Genomic DNA, 20,718 nt, shown 5'->3' on the forward strand with positions numbered 1-20,718 from the left:
GTGTATAGAAGCTTTTCCATAGATTATGAAATGATTTTTACTTGTTAAAATATCTGAATGTATACAGCGTGCATGCTCATGCACACACACACATCCTCAGGCAGTACATTTTCATTGTGATGGAGTAAATTTAAATACTATTCTTAAAATAAACACAAAAGAGCTTACCACTTAGGGTTAGTTATCCTTGAAAATCTAGCTGGATTGGTTTTAGGAATATTATGTCATAATGCTTTTCTCCTTCTTTTTTTCTTTTTCACATTCCTCTTTCTCTTGAAGGGAAATTTGTAGGGATTTGTACTGATTCTGATTTGGAATTTTCTACTGAAGGTAATTTCTTAAAATGAAAGGTGATTCATAAGTATAGCACTGTGCCCAGAACGGTGCTTGGTAGATAGTAGCTGCTTATTAAATGTGTGTTGTGTGAAAACAGCGTTTGCTGAACTACTGACTCAGTGAATACTTGGGATCTTTCATTATGTCCTCATGCTTTCAAGTGGGCTGAAGAACCACAAGCAAAGCACTGATATGTTCTTGAAAAAAACAACAAAAACAATATTTTAAACATGATATTTTAATTGGGGGGAAAAAAGAAAGAGAAAGGTGGCATATTTTAAGATAAGTGATTTGTATACCTTAGTTCTTAAGCAGATTTTTAGATTAACTTCAAAACTTAAGCATATGTTTGTATGGTATATGATTGGGTCAAAGTGATAATGTTTTGAAAGACCATGTGCCTACTGTCTATAGCTACAATATTTACACAATTTTATAATGGATTTTAAGAGGAAGTTAGGAGGACATTGGACTTTCACTTAACGCTCTAAAGCTGAAAAGCCTAACTAGCATGCTGAACAGTACATTTCATAAGATTAATTTGTCCATCCAAGTCTGCTTGGAACCACGTAATAAAGGAGGTATGTCTGTAGGGTTCCCTATATCCACTTAGGGGTTTTGATGTGTCAGTTGAAACTTGTTACTTCTTTTTAGTTTAATATATAAATATGTGGGTGTATGTTTATGTCTTTTTGAGAATAAGAAGCAAATAATAGAAAAGATTGCATAATACCGTATGTAGTATTAAATCATGTTTCTGTCCTTGATAATGAATGGTAAATGTTTTTTATGATGCTATTGTACATTTATGGAATGCTTTAATAAATGAGATATTGATGATTAGAAAAGAAATTTGTGATGTTTAAGTAACATAATGTGCTAAAACCTAGGAAAAGTTAGAAACAGAGCAGGCAATAATATGGGTAAGTGCAAAGTGAATGTTTTAAAATAAATAGCACTTGGATGACCTGGGATGTCAGAACCGGAGATAAGGGTGTGTGTTTGTCAATATATCCTTCATGTTTTACAGACTCCTAAGGGAACAAGGGAAGATACAATTTCACCTTTTCTGTGCCAAAACATTTTAATTATATCTTCTTCCAACTACAGCGGTTCAGTAACCAAGGAGCTGACATTGATGCATGTGTTGATAAAGCTGCAAACATTCAAAATGAGATTAACAAAGATTTTGAGCAAAGGGTGACAGCTAATTTTGCACAGTATTCTGCATCTAATTCAGGCCAGTGTAATAATAGAATATTTTATAACTGTTTTGTTATTCAAAAGGACTTTTATGATGCATTTATGTTTGTGGATATCTTTGTATCATACTCAAAAATTACCTATCCTGTGGCTTAAAACTTTTTGCACATCCATGTTGTAACCTTGAAACGATATTAAACAATATTAAAGGAAAAAACCCTTCTTATTATAAATTTTTTTTTTTGTAATCATACTTTATCCTTGGAACTCTTTGCCTTTGCCTTAATTTATCTTGAGCACACTAGCTAGGGAAGATAGAGAGATGGCAAACATATATTTTCTAATATTGCTTGGTATGCACTAATAAAATGGCCAAGAAAAGTTATATTCAACTTATTTAATTAATAAAACTGTAGTTTCTTTATGTTCTTGAGCTCCTTTGAGCACATTTCAGTGTATTTCTTTTCTCTTCTATTCTCTACTTGAAGGCAGCTGACAGTCTTCTTTCACTTTTCTTTTTGTTTGTGAAATTTTCTTTTTTTTTTTTTATCCACTCACTTCTCCATCTGCTTTCACTTTTGTTTGCTTGGGCCGTCTCTCATCCCAACTTGATAATGAGGAATGCAGTGTGACCCTGACCTCTATCAGCCCATGCATGACCTTCTGACTCTACCATATAACCTTTGACCTTCTCTTTGACAGCTTGATTAATTACCCTGTGTTATGATTTATGAGTAAGTGCTATGTAAAAATAATAGACAACAGGTGGTCCTCTGAAAACTTTTTGTGGCATGTTTTCTTTTACTGACTAACTTGATGAGCTATTTGAAGTTGGAAACTTACTGGGATAATCTATGTTGGTCCATATTATGGTACTTTTATACCATGGAACACAACATCAGAATTTAGGGAGCTACAAGTTGAAGCATGGTCATGACAAACATTATGCAAAATATTAGCAGGGTGCTGTTACCTAAATGCACATTGGGAAGAAGCACAAAACGGAGTCAAGTGACATTTCAGGCATTTCAATCCCAGGTCACGTCTTGAGAAAATTGCTGAAATAATGGAGGGGGCATTTTTCAAGCAGAGCTGCAGCTCAAACAGCTATGTTTACTTTAACGCTTCACTAGTGACTTCTGATTGGTTGTCATGACCTCATCTCACTGTTGCACCTAGGATGTTGCGACACTGACATATGCATACCCTTCTTGTGAAAAAGATGAAAATAAACACAACATACGTCTTTCAGGAAAGATGAATGGACAGTGGTTTGTCCATTTTAACCATAGGTAGATGTAGTTTATAGATAAAACACTTCGGGTTTCATTTCCCTTGTGGATGGGCACCTATCTTCTCTCAAACCAAATGGATAGAAGGCTGAACTTGAAAAATATGATTGATAAATCTGTGTAAAATGATCTCTTACAGAGCCTTGCCTGAAGGCCAAAATGGATAGTTCCATAGGTCAAAGGATTCTACTCTGGCCCTTGGCCTCTTTGGTCACATGTGGCTTGCAGTATTGGCAGGTTAATATGCAGAGCTGAGTTCTTTCAGCTGATTTTTTATTTAACCAACCACAAGAGATTTGAAAAGATGTAGAATTTGCTTCTATTTTCCATTTTCCTTATAATTCGTAATTAATAGGTACATTAACTTGGATAAATCTTCAGTTTTAGCATGGTTTCTCTTGGGGTTAAAAGTACATTCTGGTTTTGGTCAGGCATTTTTAAATTTTTTCTGTTTGTAGAGTCTTCTTGATAAGTACATTTCTGTACTGATTTAATTTCTTTAGCAAGGTTTCCTCTTTGGTTCTTTGTGTTTGGCATCACCTGTCTGTTTTAGACCTCTGACCTAAGCCATCGTTTGTTGATTGAATGATAAATGAACTATTATTTATTAGTAAGCACATCTATAGACTTCAAAGTAAAGGAGGCCTGTGTATTCTGTTTAAATCACAGCAAGTACTTGTGCCGAATAAAATGCTGCAGCTAGCAATAAAATTTTGAGCCTTTCTGATTAAGATCCCGTGATTTATACCTTATAAACACAGGTCTGAAGATCAAACTACAGTTATAGCTACAAAAATATAGAAAATGGAATGAGATAAATTAGAGAAACAAAAAGCTTACTTTCACCAATATCTGTCCTCTTGATCACCTTCTTGATCTTCTACTAGACTATGCGATCAAACATAAGAGTTAATTAACAACTTTATTGTATGCTTTGTCTCCTGAAATGTTGAATATTGGAATTGATTCGGGTAAATCATTATGAAAGATGCCAGAAGTTTTATTTATTTAGCTGTAGAATGTTAGATAATCAGTTTGATCATTTTATCTCGTTAAAGATAACAGAAGTTGTTTCCATGTATATTTGAAATGACCTAACTTTTCATCTTACGAGAAATTTAGCATGCGTAAGGAATAATTAAATATAAAATAAATACTTAAATATAAAATGTTTAAGGTTTTAAGCCTTAGTTGTGGAAACCTCCTCATTAGAGCAGCAATGCACAGTTCTTTTATATTATATTTGATGCCTGATTTTATACAGTAGATTTGTAAAACTTTATGGGTACATTTGTTAAAGGTCAAACTAGAATCTCTTTTTATTTATTTCTGTGTGTACTGATTGAGTTACTGAGAATAGAAGGAATTTTTAAAATGATATTTATTCTGATTTTTTAAGGTATAAATTGATATTATTCTACTTAAAACAGTTAAATTTAAGTACTGGTATGTTGTCTGCTTTGTTTTACTTTGACTATTTGCTTTGACTCCTTGGTTTCCATATATTAATGTTGACATGGCAAAAATCTTTGCAGCTTTATTATATAAAGGGATTATTTTTGACAATGTTTATATGTGACAGAGGAAAAGGAAGAAAAGATGAAATTTTACTACATCTCTGTGGTTAGAGCATGTAAATGGGATAGTTAACTTTATTTTGTTGCTCCAGCTTTCTCCTACTCATTATAAAATGGTTATGAATGGTTTCTGTGAATATTGCATTAATTAATTTATCAGGAAAAATTTAATTGAAAAATGTAAGTTTTTTATAGATGATAATTGAATTTCCAACAAAGACATTTATTAAAATTAGCTCTCGTTTCTGCAGAAAGTGTTCCTGAATATTTCTTGATTGTTATGCCATTAATTAAATTGGCAGTATGAAATATCTAAATGGTAAAATATTTTCTAAATAGTTCAGATGTTTAAAGAGAAACATTCATTGTTGAAACCTAAATGATAAAAATTCTTTAATTGATTTATATAGTAGTGATTTAAAAATAGAATCATTTTTCATTTGTTGATGCCTCTGTGAAAAATTGACATTGTGTCTTTATAAAATTGGACAAATGAGTCATGTAATTTTCAGTTACGTAATCAATAACTTAGACAAATACTACTTCTTTGATGATTTATGTGTATCTGTTTTTTATGCTTATTTAGATGGTACACATCAAATTTCAGAGACCATTTGAGATCAAGTGGGCACAATAATTTTTTAATCCATGATTTCCAAAAATTGAGGAAAAAACTTCTGCTAAAATAAACCCGATATTATGAAAATATTATTTCTAGTGATTAAGTTATAAATTAGGGTAATAGTTTTGTAATTCTGGTGACTTTAAATTTTGTCTAAAGAGTTTACCTTTATTTGGAATTCATCCATTGTGCAAAGATGATGCTCATGTTCTCTCCACTTATTAAAATCCCACTTTGTTACCTTGAGTTTGTAATTTTTTGTATTATCATTAAAATGTAGCATATCATTATTTTCATCTCTGAGAATTCTAAGATTCTGTTTTGGGCTTGCTAACTCTAATTCATCTGTAGTATGAGAGGCTCTGTGTGTGTGTTGGGGGGGTGTGTGTGTATGTTTAAAGTTCAGTTCACTCAGAGAAGGCAGGGAAGAGACGTGACAGGAGACCACTTACTCACTGTACAGAATCTAGTAAGGATTTTTGACCTATGGTGACCTTTTTTGACTGTGTTCCTTACACCAGAGACAGTGTACTCAGTGCCTCTGTTTCACCCTGTTGAGCAGAGTGCGACAGTGTTCTTTAACTTACTTTTGGTGGGTGGAGAAGTTATAGCTGAAATTTGAGAAGGGTGTGAAAAGTTGTAAAAGGCACAAGGAAGAGGGGTAGGAACTTCCTTCAAATGTGATTTTAATAACTAGTCAAGTGTGTCCAACTGTAGAAAATCACCAATGACAATCTGTCTACCTGACAGTGATCACAATGAATTACAAGACTTTTGAATAGCGATACAGATTAGAATAAAGCAGGACCAAATAAAATATCTTTTGTTGGTAAAACTTTGACTTACCAGCTAAGAAACTTAAAAAAAACACACATTCTCTTGTGCTTTGATGTAGAATGTTTAAGTTTTAAAACTTGTGAAGTATTTTATAAGCCTTTCATGAAAGAGATATTTATCTAAAAGTTTTATTTGAACATGTATTGAAAAATATGTGGTGTTTTGTTAATGTTTGGCATATATTATTAGTTTTCATGTATGTAAGACAACTATATCTTAATTAACAGTCCTATCACTAACCTCAGAACTTCAATGATCTTGAAAATCTCCACACCATGTCATGGTTTTAGACAATAATATCAACTGATTGGGGGAAAAAATTCAAACAATCTCCATGAAATTTGCACGTAGTTTGATAAAAAAACAAATACGTGTAGCAATGTAGCATATTTAAAAATAAGATAATTCAGTCTGTGCTAATAATGGCTTATTATTACTGCTATCAGTTTTTTAAATCATCTTCTTATGGTTGGTTTGGCAAAAATTGTTAAATTTTAAACTTGAAGTAGAAGATTCTACAGTTATAGTTTTGGGAAAAGTATATACTTTTTTTTTAGTAAGGATGAGATTTTTTAAGCTCTATTTTTACAACTCTTACGTTTTTATCATAATATAACACGTTTCAAGTGTGACCTTACAGGATTTTACAAGGCAAAATTGGGACATCCACAGTACAGAATTGAATAGAAAAGACAGGAGATAAATAGCTTCAAAAATTTGTGTTGCACATGCTTGTCAGTGGTAATTGTTTATCCTTCTGTATTTTCTCATGACTAAATTATTCCATGAGTTATAACATAATATAAATACCAAAATTTTCCTTAATTATAACTGTAGAAATGGTTGCTTTGCTAAAATTGTCAGACAGGAAAACATGTTTTAAAAACTTAAAAAAAATTTAATAACTCAATAAGCTGTATTTTAAACTTTGAAACTTGTTTCCTGGTACCACTTCTTTATAAAGAGAAATTTTTATGCTAGTTGAAAAATTAAATTTCAAGATTAAAGAATTCCTTCCATACATCATAGTAAGACATTAGTTCATTTTGTTTTATGAGTTGTGTGGCCTACTGAAAGAAGAAAGGTGAAAAAAATCCAAGGTGCTCAGGTAGACAGTATATGTTTCTAATAATATAGATATGTGAATCTGTAGAATGTTAGAAGAGATTGATTCCTTTTTAATTGCTTATTCTAAGTTCAACTAAATAAAAAGTGCCCATTAAAGCATAATTGTAAAGGAAAGGAAATCCAACAAAATATGGTTTGAATTGTAAACTTTGATTTCAAAGAAGTTATTTTCTCAAAATATATATTATAAATGTTAATCTGATTTGAAAGTGCACTCGTTATTTAATTTATTTCAATCGTTTTTGAGATTCTGGGAGATCTGCCGTACGTTTTTTTAAATTTAAGCTTTATACTCTTTATGTTACAATTATGTCTTTTTCTTCTCATAGATAATCTGTGCTTATTTATACATACAATACAGGCAAACAATTTTCAGTGACTTTCTGTTGGAAAATTTTAAACTATAATGTTTTATACAGGAATATTTGAGTGAATATTCAACTATGTTAAATCACTTACTATGAGATTTTAAGAACTTGTTATGAATTGAAATGGTTCCCAAGATTAAATTATGCTACCTTCTTTGCTTTCAAAACAGGAAGGATATGGAGTAATAGTACTGAATCCCAATGAAAACTGTATTGAAGTAGAAAAGCCGAAGACACATGTACAGTCGTCTTCTGATAGCTCAGATGAACCAGTAGAAAAACGGGAAAGAAAAGATAAAGTTTTTAAAGAAACAAAGAAGCGACGTGATTTCTATGAGAAGTATCGTAACCCCCAAAGAGAAAAAGAAATGATGCAGTTGTATATCAGAGTAAGTAAAAAGTAAAATCATTAATTTCCCTCATTATTTCCTTTCCTTTATTTAGATTTTATTTCATATAAATTATTTTGCTTAATTTTTATTATAAACTGTATTTTTTCATTTTTAACCATTTATTTCCCATGAGTATTACTTGGATGAAACATTTTCTGTTTTTTATTCAAAATTAGAAAACACGTCATTCTCTTTTCAGTGTGATATTTTATATGAGTCTCAAGTGCAATTAATACTGCACTGTACAAAGCCTCAGTCTTCATCTTGGGTGGTAAGAGTTTGAAAGCACTGTTTTCCTGCGAGCAGCCATCCATCCAGTGTCTCAGCTTAACTTCTGAAGGGAGATGGAGGGAGGAAGAGTAAGTACTATCTTAATATATATTTCAGCTAGAATAGTTTAGGGATAGTGTAATGAGGGAACTCTGTCCTTTGCTCTTTTCTTACCCAGTGAACCTTTGCTCTTTGTAATGCTAGCAGCATGGGATCCTTACAGCAGTGCTGCCCAAGGAGTTCTGATTCTGTAAGGGGCACAAACAATTTTATTTGCACTTTGACACATTCTACTTGATAGACATACTGTGCATAATATATATGAGACAGATTCATGCAATTTTCAAAGCCTTACTAGGGAGGCTAGAAATATAATTTAATAGTAAAGCATGTCTAAAATGCTACTGGGTAAGTAAGATAGTAAATTGTTAGGTTCTTCAAAAGTGAGCAATTCAGAACATTTAAACATAGAAAAATTACATTTTATAAATTATACTGTAAGATAGTAGTAAAGTTTCAGATTATTCAACTTGAGCTATTTTTACATGTACTTTAGAAGCTCATTAATAAAATATTTCATACCACCTTTGAGGGGAAATACATGGCTTTCTAAGTTATTTTCTTTATTATACTTCTAGTTCATGGCACAATCACTGTACTTTTGGGAATTGAACTCCAAACAGTCATGACATTTGATTATAGGTCAGTTTGTTAAGTAAGTTATGACAGTTAACCACTAGTGAAAGCAACACATAAGTTCTCAAGACCCGAAAACATGTATCCAGATCAAGAATATGCAAAGCACATCATAGAATGAGTGAAGCAAGTTAGGCAGAGTACAATATATAAATCTCTGAAAAGCATCTCATTATTTAATGTATTATTTGAAAAACAAAAACAATTATTCGATTTGGAATCCATAAGTAGCTTACTTGTTCTAATGTAGTTATATTACTGCCTTTCTTTCCTGTGACTGAATCAGGCTTATGATGTCACCTTCTTTATCAGTTGTCCTAAGCTTCCTATTATAAGATCCAGTCAGTAAACCACCTTCTTAAGACAGAGTTAAAAAAAATTACCTCTGATATCCAGATTCCAAAAATGAATTGTGTAAGATTTTGGAAATATACAAATCTTTGCCTATATAAAATACAAACAAAAAGTGATTTTGTGTACTAAATTTTTTATTTCTTCCTAGTTTCTTTTATTTGCCTGTGCTGTGTACCAATTAAGCATCTATTTCAACGTGCGTCTTGTAGGTTTTATTTCTTCTTTTCTGTTTTCTCTTTATCTTCTCACCGTTGCTTTGATTTTTTCTTTTGTTCTCTTGTATGTGTGCATTTTCTTTATTCTGTTTTTCACATCTATTTTTTTTATCCCTGCATCTACTTTTTTTTTACAGCAAGGGAAAAAAATCTTTTTGTGTTGCTTCATTGTTAAGATCTGCTCTCTTTCTCTTTGTCTTTTTTCTTGAATTCTTTTATCTCTTTTATACTCCTGCCATTTTTACTTCTTTCCTTATCATGTCTTTTTGCCTCTTTCTTTCTTGTCTCATTTCACTCATCAATCTAGGTTCCCATCAAAAGTAGTAAAAGACAAAAATAAACTCACGTAGATAACAAAACTTTATGATAGTCTCACTTGTGAAATGTTATTTTTCTAAACACCTTTTTCTCTTAAAATCTTCCCAAATTGTGCAGAATAGCAGAGTTAAGGTGATACTCTTCAAACATATTTCTAGATAGTAAGGCATGATCCTGTAGTGGGAAAGAAAAGAATGGTTCATTTTATGTCAGGTGCATTAATTCCTAGATAATTTTGATCCACGTGAGAAGTGACATCTAGTAGTCTCCTTCCATCTACATATCTCCAAACAACAAGTGTTTATAATAATTTTCAGGCATAGAACATGCCGTGTGATGGAGATAAATTAACTTTGATTTATATACTTCTTAACCATTTACATTTTTAAATTGATCATGTATTCTTTGGAACAACCTCATGAAATACGTGGATCAAATAATTTTATCCTTATTTTATAGTTAAGGAAACTGATGCACGGATGATCCATTTTTGTCTAGGATCACATAACTAGTAAATGGTGGAACTAAGTGTTGAAACCAAGACTTCTAATTATATAGATTCTTCCTCCTTTTTCTCTTTATCACACTGTTCTAACCAGTTGAAAACAAAGTGTGTGTATTTGAAATATGGAAATTAAAACAATTATTATAAAAGTTTGATATACAGTAAATGACATCTGGTGATTATATAGATTTTTGACCAGTTATCATTTAATAGACCTTATTAAATGTCTTTAAAAATTTATATATTTATAATATATAATAATAAATATATATTGTATTATATATAACAATATGTATATATTCTATTCTAATAGGGTCACTAATATTGATTCAATTTTATAAATAAGGAGACTGTGGGTCAAAACTTAGTAGTTTTTCCAAGGTCACATAGCTCTTAATGCAAGCTCCTTGAGGGCCAGGACTTATTCTGTTTTGCTCACTGCTGTATCTAACAGAGTCTAAAACAGAGCCTTTGTAATAAATATTTGTAGAACAAAGTTTTCACAATAAATTTTTATTTAATGAATAAGGGGGGGAGCGGGATGAAAATCCCAAACTACTACTGCTTTTTTTTTTAGTATGTTCTGCATCATTAAAGTATGCTGCTTGATTTCCTGTGAGGAAACATTCAAACAAACCAAATCAAAAAAAAAAAAATTGTTCGTCCTCTACCTAATTCAGTGCCTAAGAATACGTTCGAGAAATTAATGATAAAAAGTCAGTATGTCAAGGTTTATTTGATACCTTGACTAATCTACGCATGTTCATCTAAGTATATAAAAGTGGGATGTCCTGTGTTCTTTTTTAGCTATAGCATTATCGTGGTGCTCAAATTATGGATGAAAATGGAAATATTAATAAATTCCATTACCATTCTATTTCTGTTTTACACACCTGTTCATAGGAGTACAGCCAAGCTACTGTACTTGCTCTACCCCCCTCTGTACACTTTGTGCTATAACTTTGCTTCCTGTTCTTTCTCTTAATCCAGATTTTATCCATGCTCTAATGCCCAGCTGAAATCACACCTCTTCCCCTCACCATAATCAGTGACCTCTACTTACTATGACTCATGGGAGTTATTATGATTAGTTTACTTATATGGAACTTGTCATGTGCTATCTTGAGATATCGCTTGTGTTTTTGTCTCATAATATTAATATTACTAATTTATTTTTCACTCCTTCTCACTAGATCTTCCCACAAGTCTTTAAATCTTTGAGTATGCTTTATAGATTTTGGAATTGCATGTCAATCCTTAAGAATAAGCAGGTATGAGCCAGTTTTTACAGTAGTACAGAGCATACTGTGAGGGAGTCAGGAAGTGATACTAAATCCACTCATTAGAATCCAATCCCCTAGAAGGAGACCAAAGCGGAAAGACTAGATCTTAGTCTAGAGATGCCTAGATACTGTGATCAACAGTTAGGAATGAGGGTTGTTCTTCAAACTCGTGTCAAACTGGAGCATAAGAGGACAAGTATTCAGTCTAAGGAAGAAGATCAGTTAAAAGAACTTTACAGTATAAGTGGAATATAGGCAACAGTGACTTGATGCTGATCTATGTAATATTGGGTCAGAACTCCTTGAATATCTCTTCCCTAAAAGACTAAGTTGTGGGCTGTGGTGATAGGAAGTAAAGAAGAAGCATTAGACCCAGAACAGTGAAAAAAAAAATAATAATACTGGAAGTGGAGGGGGAAGGAAAATTACATGGCCACAGAAGGAGAAATCCAAATGTGGAGGAGACGTTTACAGAATAGGAATCTTGGCAGAGCCTGGCATTACACATTGAAGATACTCAAATATTTATGGATTGATTGTTTGTTGACATCCATCAAAAATCTTATTCCTTAACATGTGAGATATTTGGTGTCTAGTTTTCTGACTGATTTTTTTCAGCATTCATGTGAATTTTTGCAATTGTTCAGAAACAGCCAACTCGGATAAACTGAAGCTTTCTTTAAAAAATATGTTTTTGATGTTCTGACTTGGGTTATGTCCAAAACATTGGTAAAGGCTAATAAATATCCTATCTTCTCTGTACCTCCTCTCTTCTGTGCTAATACCACTGGAGTCATTTCTATCTAGTGTTTTAGCAACCAAATTCAATTTATTTATATTACAATCAGTGATTGTTTAACCCCTGGAACCATTTTATTTTCCTAGTATATTCAAGTATTTGAATTTTCTTTTTCTGCTGCATCTGGTAAATAGACAAAATCTCGTCTTTGTAAATATCTAGGATGCACAGGCAGAAATAAAGGAAAATCCAGGCCTAAAACTTTAAGATTAGCAAAGTTGAATTTTATTTTACTTACTAAATGAGTATAAATAGATGTGACTAACTGTTGGATTATGTAGCACATTTCTGGTGCATTAGGAGTGGAGCTTGAGAGATCAAAGTACTTACTATTTCATGTAGCAACTTTCCTTAACTATGAAATAATGTACTTTCTGGCATATATTATGGTTTATTAAGGGGATTGATTTGGTCTAGGCAATAAACATCATGTCAGACATGCCTGGCAGGAAAACCTGCTTAATATGTTTTGTAATAAGATGGAATTTTTTGTTCTCAAAAACATCTGCCAACTGAATTCAAGAGTGAAGACAGAAAATGTCATCAATTTAGTGGTAATCCTATAAATTTAGTTTCTTTTTGAGCAACACATATCAAGACGCACAAAATTTCCAGTGTTCATCACCACTGGTTATAGTACTTTGTAAAACGAGGAAACAAAAACATTTTATTTTTATATAATGTGTTAATTAATTCATAATGAATTTTAATATTTCAACTGATAAAATTTTAACAAGCATCTTGCCAACAGATCATTTTTTAAAGCATCTGTTTTTTAATGTGTTGGGTTGAGAACTGAGTCAAATGGCTAAATATGTACATATATTCTTTTTAAAAACATATTTCCAGCCCCATAATTATAGATACACTATTTTTTCCCCTTAGACCACCAGGGGCTGCTGCTGTTCATATTGGATTTTGCTTTCCTCAGAAACTGAATACCCCAATCACTCTACATGTTTTCTTTCTTCCTTTTTTTCCCCTTAGCCTAAAATCTTTTAAAATATAACTGGAAAGAAAAAAAATAGCTTTAGCTAGTAACTTAATCAATATAAGAATTTATTCTTTTGAACATTTTCTACATTCCAAGGCATTTACATTTTTCCAAATGAACATAAAATTTATAGTCATCGAAGGCAGATCGTGATAATAGCTATTTTTATTTCCTGTTTTTAGTATCTTAATAACATTCAGAATCATAATCATTGCAGAGAGAGAGTACAGAGATGAGATTAAAAGTGCAGAGTCCAATGGACCTGAGTTTGAATCTGAGCTCTTCCGCTTAATATAGTGTGACCTCAAACAAGTTAACCTCTCTATGCCCCAGTTTTTAATCTGAAAAATGGAATAATAATAATACATGTAAAGTGAACATAGTTATCTGACACGTAGTCTTAGGATTTTCGCGCCAGTAAATAGCATCCTGTCTTTTCTTAAGTTCAGAATCAATCGAGAAGCAATACAATTCTCAAGGTTCCCAGCCCTTGTACCAAAAATAATACCCCTGTCTTACCCTCCTGACTTTAGAACCCAGTAAGCAATACAACATAGGAATCAGACAAAAGGAGATCAACACACCAGCTTTACTAATTGGTATAGTTCAGCTGTAAAATGTGCTTAGATCTGTGGCTAAATTTAGACTTCTTAATATGTTCCCCCTATAGCAAATTTTCACCCATCCTCCAAACATCCCCTGTGCCTTTCACCTGGTAGAAAGCAAGCTGGAATGGCATCCTTCCTGCAGATAGATTTGAAAGATGCCCAGAAGGGCTAAGTTGAAAATGCTTAGTTTATTCTCCCAAATGTGCTACTCAGTAAGTCACTCTGCCTGTGAGAGAAAAAGAGCGAGGGATGGGTAAAGAAACTGGGAAGTTTACTCCAGCTGAAATGGCTCCACATGAGGCCAGGAGAGAAGAGGTTCCCACATGACAAGAGTGATCTAATGAAAGAACACTATTATTGCTTGCATTTTCTAACAGCTCAGTAAAGCAGTATTAAAATATAATCATTAAATGTTCACTAAAGCATACCTTAGTTTCTTCATTTTGAGGTTTTCATTTAAAAGGAAACTATGATCAAACCTGATGACAGAGAAAGTGGCCACAAAATTGTTTAATTTTAAAGCATCAAAAGGGCTATAATTTTATATTTCAAATCATCAGAAATTAATCTTTATATTTTCGTGTTTCATGCTACCAATGCCTAGTAGGCAGTAGATTTTTAATCAATATTTGATGAATGAAAATTTGAATAAATGCTTGCTTAGATGAACCTACAAAGCAAAAAGACAGACCTTTCCCATTGATGTTGACTAGCATGAGGTTGAAAGAACTGTGATACTATGTATATTATGACTGAAGTATGCTAACACTCAGAAAATTAGTACATTGTTCTATAAACCCAACTAATGGCCATTATTAAGTGTACCAGGCATTCTGTGGATTTGGTAAAAACAAGCCAAAAATGAAGAATTAGAAATCAGTAAGATAATTAAATCTTTAGATTTAGAACATAAATTAGAATAAAGTCCAAAGTTCTGCATTTATGGGTTTTGATGGACATTGGCTGATTTTTCTGGGGGAATTCTACCATAAATATGATGTAGTGGAAAGAATAAGAACTTCAGACTCAAAGAGATGCATGCTGTAGTCCTACTTCTGTCACTTACAAGTTGTGACTTTAGGCAAGTTGCCTTTCCTCTCTGAGTTTCAGTTTCTTCATCTATAAAATAGGGATACTCATAGCTATCAGAATGTTATAAGGAATAAATGAAGTAAGTTAATGTGTATGAAAAAAACCAGTGGGATACCTGCTATTCAGTTTATCCCCTTTCCTTTCTCTTTCCTTTCTCTTCCCTTCCTACCTGCTTTCCCGTGGGAAATAGAGAGAAAATTATGGCTGAATGAGGTCTTTCCCTATTGGTTTATAATCAGTGCTTCTCAAACCTTTTGGTCTCAAGACTCTTTTACATGCTTAAACATTATTACGGTCACGAAAGGGTTTTTGTTTATATGTGTTATATCTCCTGATACTCATCATAAAAAGAATTAAAACAGAAAATTTTTGAATATTTATTTTAAAATAACCATAATAAACCGATTATATGTCGATGTAAATAACATTTTTATGAGAAATAACTATATTTTCCAAAACAAAAAACCCACAGTGAGAAGTGTGGCACTTAAAAAATATCTGCAATGTCTGGCTTAATAGAAGACAGCTAAATTCTTACAATTGTTTCTGCATTCACTTTCTTGTGATATGTTGTCTTTATTTATGTTTGTGAAGAAAATTTGCCCTCACATATATATGCCATTGCAAAAGGAAGGCGTATTTTAATAGCTTTTTCATTATATATATTCTTCTTTGGTGCTACATCGACACTCAACAAGACGTAGTTTCTTAAAGATTAGTGGCTGCATGAATCTAAAACCCATCAATGAGCATTTCATACTCTGTTTCATGAAAATCTTTTGGTCTGTGTTGTACTTTGAATGGATCCTTTACCCATGAATGAGTTTCTAACATCATGTATTGGTCATTGGAAAATACTGTTTCACTGAGTTATGCAGATCTTCCCAATGTTGACATATTTTACATAGTATCAAAAAGTCCTACCTGTTAATAGTACTACCAATCTCGTCAACAAAGCTTTTAAGAATTGACAAACTGTGGAGGTTATCAGGGAGGATATATTTCCAAAAATTTTAATTTTAGCAAGAAAACTCAATTTTTGTCATTGGCAGCAAATACTGTCAGGTGTTTTTCTTGAACTGTCAGGCTTACTTTGTTCATTTTCAAGAAAATGACTTCCAAATACCCAAATCTGAATAATCATAGTTTGTTTCAGTCTTACAAGTAATAATAGTGTTCATTGAAAATAAAAGGCAGCTACTTGAGCTCACAGCTCAAACAATTACGGAACAACTTTTCCTCTAGACAGCCTTCAGCACCTAGTTTGGTTTACAGGGGCCTCGTGCATCCATTCTAGTTCATCACTGAGAATATTAAACACACATATGCTCAGGGGTTGAGATTTACTAAAAGTAATTTTTACTGCTTCATCGACATTTTTTAGGTGAACTTGGCTTTTTCTTTTCCGTTAGTGTGTAGCAGTGAAGAACACAGTGTCTACTAATATAGTTGGTACCACTACTGTGATCCGTGCTAAGTCGCAGGCAGTTTTATTCTCCATTGCTTTTTAACTGTTAATGTAAATGTGAACGCAGTGAAAAAGACAGATAATATCAGCATTATTTTGCGGACTCCTTTAAAGGGTTGCAGGATCCACCAGAGGTTTGCAGACCACATTTCTAGAACCACTGGTTTACATCTATTTTCTGGAGTTGAACTTAGAAGCAATGAAAGAAAGCAGTTTATAAGATTAGGATAAGAACCATTTTTCAGTTGCTGTGTTAGGCAAGGAGAAGCTAGAACAATATGAGCAGCTATGTAAGCTGAAATAGAGAAACTAGAACAGGTAGGCCTGGTCTGTTAAGGCATTTGGGCCTATTCCATTTTAACTCCTCATCTGGACCCAGGGAGCATTATGTGTAGACTGCTTCACCTGATCATCACCACGCCCCCGTTATTGAAACTAAGATGTCAATCCACTCTGACCAGGCCAGTAGAATTTGAGGATTTAGAATTTGTTTTCTACTGCTTTTCCTCCAAAATAAAAGACCCTGGAGAATCACGTGCCCATTTTGCATTTTACCAACTACAGCTTTCATTTTCTTCTTTCGCCTAAAATGAGTGGCCTCATGCTTCCTAGGAGAGCTCATATATTTATCCCTGCTATCCAGCTAGGGTCTAATTTACTACAGTATTCTACTAGTTCTTTACTGGTGCTGTCTCACTGTTATTGGTGCTGTCTTCCTGTTTTGTGTTTACCTTACTTTGCATTAGACTGATTCTATAGTGCTTAAGAGCTGGGTGCTGGTGTCTGGCACATGTGAACAGGGTTTTGCATATACTAATTTTTTTTTCTAAAAGCTTTTTTTTGGGGGGGGGGGGGTGTGAGGAAGATTGGCCCTGACCTAACATCTGTTGCCAATCTTCCTCTTTTTTTTCCCTCCCCAAAGCCTCAGCACATAGTTGTATATCCTAGTTGTAGGTCATTCTAGTTCTTCTATGTGGGACATCACCATGGCATGGCTTGATGAGCGGTGTGTAGGTCTGTGCCCAGAATCTGAACTGGTGAACCCTGGGCCGCTGAAGCAGAGCATGCGAACTTAACCACTTGGCCATGGGGCTGGCCCTTGCATGTAGTATCCACTCAGTAAATGTTAGTTATAATCATTGTAACATCCTTGATTTACAATCCAAGTTGCATCTGTCTGTGACTCTCCACTTCTGAAGCCAAGCTCTTCCTAGTTCTCCAAATTCCGTTCTTCTAGTTTCTTGTGTAAGATAATATTTGACAATAACTGTCTAAAATACAATTGGATTCACCATGCTTCTACTTGGCTTTGATCATGAATGTTGGTCCTTGTACTTTCACAGTTTCCACCCCCTTCTTAGGGAAAAAGGGCAATTTTTAAGACCACCCCCCCCACCCCCCGTCTTCAACTTCCTCCCTCCTAGCTGGAGCCCTTGTGCATCTATTTGTCTAGGTATGAGTAGTTCTTGTTCTGTGTTTCTTTGTGTAATCCTCATAATTGTCTCATATATTACCCTGACTTACAGATATGTAAAGTGAGGCTCAGAGACGTAAACAGACTTATTCATAGTTATGTACCTAATGAGAGTAACTAAACCAAGGTTTGAGCTCAAGTCTGTCTGACTGCAAAGCCTGTATTTTTCCTGCCATACTACATTGCCAATAGTGAACATTTTTCTACAAGTGGTACTCTAAGATTTCTCTCTGTATACATAAAAAATACATACACAGTGAACAGATAAATGGATCTGTCTTGGATTGCAAGGCAATCACTGTGATAAAAAGCAAATAGTTTTTTCCACAATGCAACCATTTATTCAAAGACTGTTGTTAGAGGGTTGCAATGAGTAAATATATTGGGTGTAGAATTTGGGACCCACCTTCTCTCCTCCAGAGTAAGACACTCTCATACGTGATTTTTGCATAAGCCCCAAACTGTCCTGGGATGTGTGAGCTACTTGGCAGCAAAAGAGTTTGGAGTTACTGCAGGTGGGGATGAGGAAAAGCCTGAATCAGCTTATGTAGTTGCCTCAAAAGTGCTTTGTTTACCGCAGGTGATTTTTTTGTGCCTACCCTGATTTCAGCTTATCTTTAGGTAACTTTGCCTGTTCTCAGCCCATCAGCATGTTGCTTCCCCTCACGCTGCTTTGGTGTTTTAGCCAGTCCTGAGATTCACTTACCCACCCTGCAGCTTCCTCAATGGATATAAGCACTTCTGTATGTATTTCTCCTGTGTAACAACGCAGGGCAATGTAACGTGTTTACTGAGTGACTTGAACATTTCTATTATAGACTCATCTCATTTCAGTTTGAATTATATATGTGCATTTGTAAATATTATGAAATTTTATGTTTAGACTTACTTGTTTGGAGTGTGAAATTACTGCTTAAAACATCCTATGTATCAATTTCATATCATACTCATATAATATTAATTTTATTCTCAGTTATTTTCATTAACTTAATACTAAAAGGAAAACATTGATTTTTTTTCCTTGAAAAATAATAGATGATAAGTTGTAATTAGTGGGCCATTTAGGAAACCCATGAACACAAGGATAAAATTAGCTTTGAATATTAATCTTAATGGTCATCTACAAAGACTTTCCCTAATTTCTGTTTGTCCTGAAAATGGTTCTTAAACCTGAGCTTGCTTTTCTAAAAGCTTTAATATAGTTTTCCAAATGTCCAATTTGGTGTTTTTCTTTGAAATTTCAGAAAATCCTCTCTCCCCAGAAGGTGATAAGGAGAAAGATTGCAGGCTTCTATCATTCATGATACTATTATATGTAAAAATGATAAACTAATTTGGCATTTTTTAATAGTCACTTTTTACTTTAGAAAGTCTTTTAAATATTCTGGGCCAAAATTTAATGTTTCTTCCAGAGCAATAGTAATATCAATAATTTCCAGAACTGTGTAGTGGATTAATAAATATTAAAAAAAACTTTGAATCATCATATACAAGTTTAACATTAGAATTAGGATTTTACACTGTTAAATTAAGTAAATCTAGTCAAACTAAAATCTGTTTTAGTCATATTATTGAGAAGAGAAACTCAGGTATTTTGCAATGTTGCTATTCTAAATTTTTTATGGTGAGGCATTTTTTTCCCATATTAAAAGGAATGTGTACAATCCATTCAGTCCACATTTGTTTACTGTTTTGTATAAAGAGTACATGTAGAAAGAACATTACTTATAGGGAGAAGGATTCTACCAGAATATGTTGCCAAAAGATAACGTCTGAAACTTGGTAGGTATTCTTTAGAGATATACCTAGTCCAACTACTTTGTTTCTAGATAGAGATGAGGAGACTGGGATTAAGAGAAATTATATAATTTGCTTGAGATTGCACTAATATTAGTGACAAAGCTGGTACTGGACTCCAGGTTTTCTATTTACCATTCTGATTATTGAAATTTTCATATTAGAACCAGGAGTTTTTCCTCCATTCATATTCGGAAGTGGCTTCTCTGGCCTTTGTCTCAGTAGCGGTTGAGGAGGATTTGGGGAGAAGTGAAGGGGGATGTGTGTGTGTGTGGGTGTTTGTGTGGATTATTAGACGGGGGAAGGCGTAAGTGGTCATTAAGTAATTCAAATATAAACCTAAAAGTTAGTTGAAAACAGTGTTCCCAACATAATTGATTTTAAGATCTAAGAGGGAGAATATAAATTTGAAAATCTTGGTGCGTTATATGTGAATTATGATGTTAACTATATTCACTCCTAATGTTCTTTGTTTTGATTTCACACAGGAGAGTGAAAAAATTCCCTTAGAATTCTTGTGCAGACTACATTATAATAATGCTATCAAAGAAAGGCTATTATTTGTGCATATATGGCTCAGTCAATTGAAGATTTCTCGGATTATCATCTTTTTTCATTGGTTTTAAAACCTTTTATTACATGTTAACATCTCTGAATTTGGGATGCATCTTAAAAATTAATGATTTATCATGGATTATTTGGCAACATTTTTTCTCTTAATGGTACATAAAACGGTGGTACCTTTAGAATTGATGGTATCTTGGATGAAATATGGTATAAAATAGGGCTGCCTGATTGTACAACTCTAAGTGGACATAATTCTTATCAGAGTTGTGCATTGTGTAGACTGTGTGGCCTTATGGGTTAGCCCTAGTAGAGGTGATGTTGAAGTTCATTCTTTTTCTTATGTTTTACCCTATTCGACCCCACAAATTGTGTAAGATCGACCTGCCCACTGTTTGCAAATAGTGACCCCTCAATAAATGTTTATTCACTTACCTAAACATCATTGTAGTCAGTTGTGTCTGTTTATTTGCCAAAGCAGATTGAGAGCAGGTTTGAATTCCCTCCAGTGCTGGATGTCATGTTA

The 20,718-nt window shown here is 33.3% G+C and overlaps 1 protein-coding gene across 12 annotated transcripts in view; it reads left to right on the forward strand.

Annotated features, from left to right (window-relative positions):
* Nucleotides 1–20,718, forward strand: part of ARB2A (ARB2 cotranscriptional regulator A) — a 381,926-nt gene that overhangs the window by 167,171 nt on the left and 194,037 nt on the right. For all 12 annotated transcript variants that reach the window (XM_044780004.2, XM_044780007.2, XM_044780003.2 and 9 more), the window contains one exon: nucleotides 7,534–7,752. In XM_044780004.2, the coding sequence (XP_044635939.2) occupies nucleotides 7,534–7,752 (219 nt within the window). The remainder of the gene's footprint in view (nucleotides 1–7,533; nucleotides 7,753–20,718) is intronic.

Source organism: Equus asinus, chromosome 9 (assembly GCF_041296235.1).
Source record: "Equus asinus isolate D_3611 breed Donkey chromosome 9, EquAss-T2T_v2, whole genome shotgun sequence".
Lineage (NCBI taxonomy): Eukaryota > Metazoa > Chordata > Mammalia > Perissodactyla > Equidae > Equus > Equus asinus.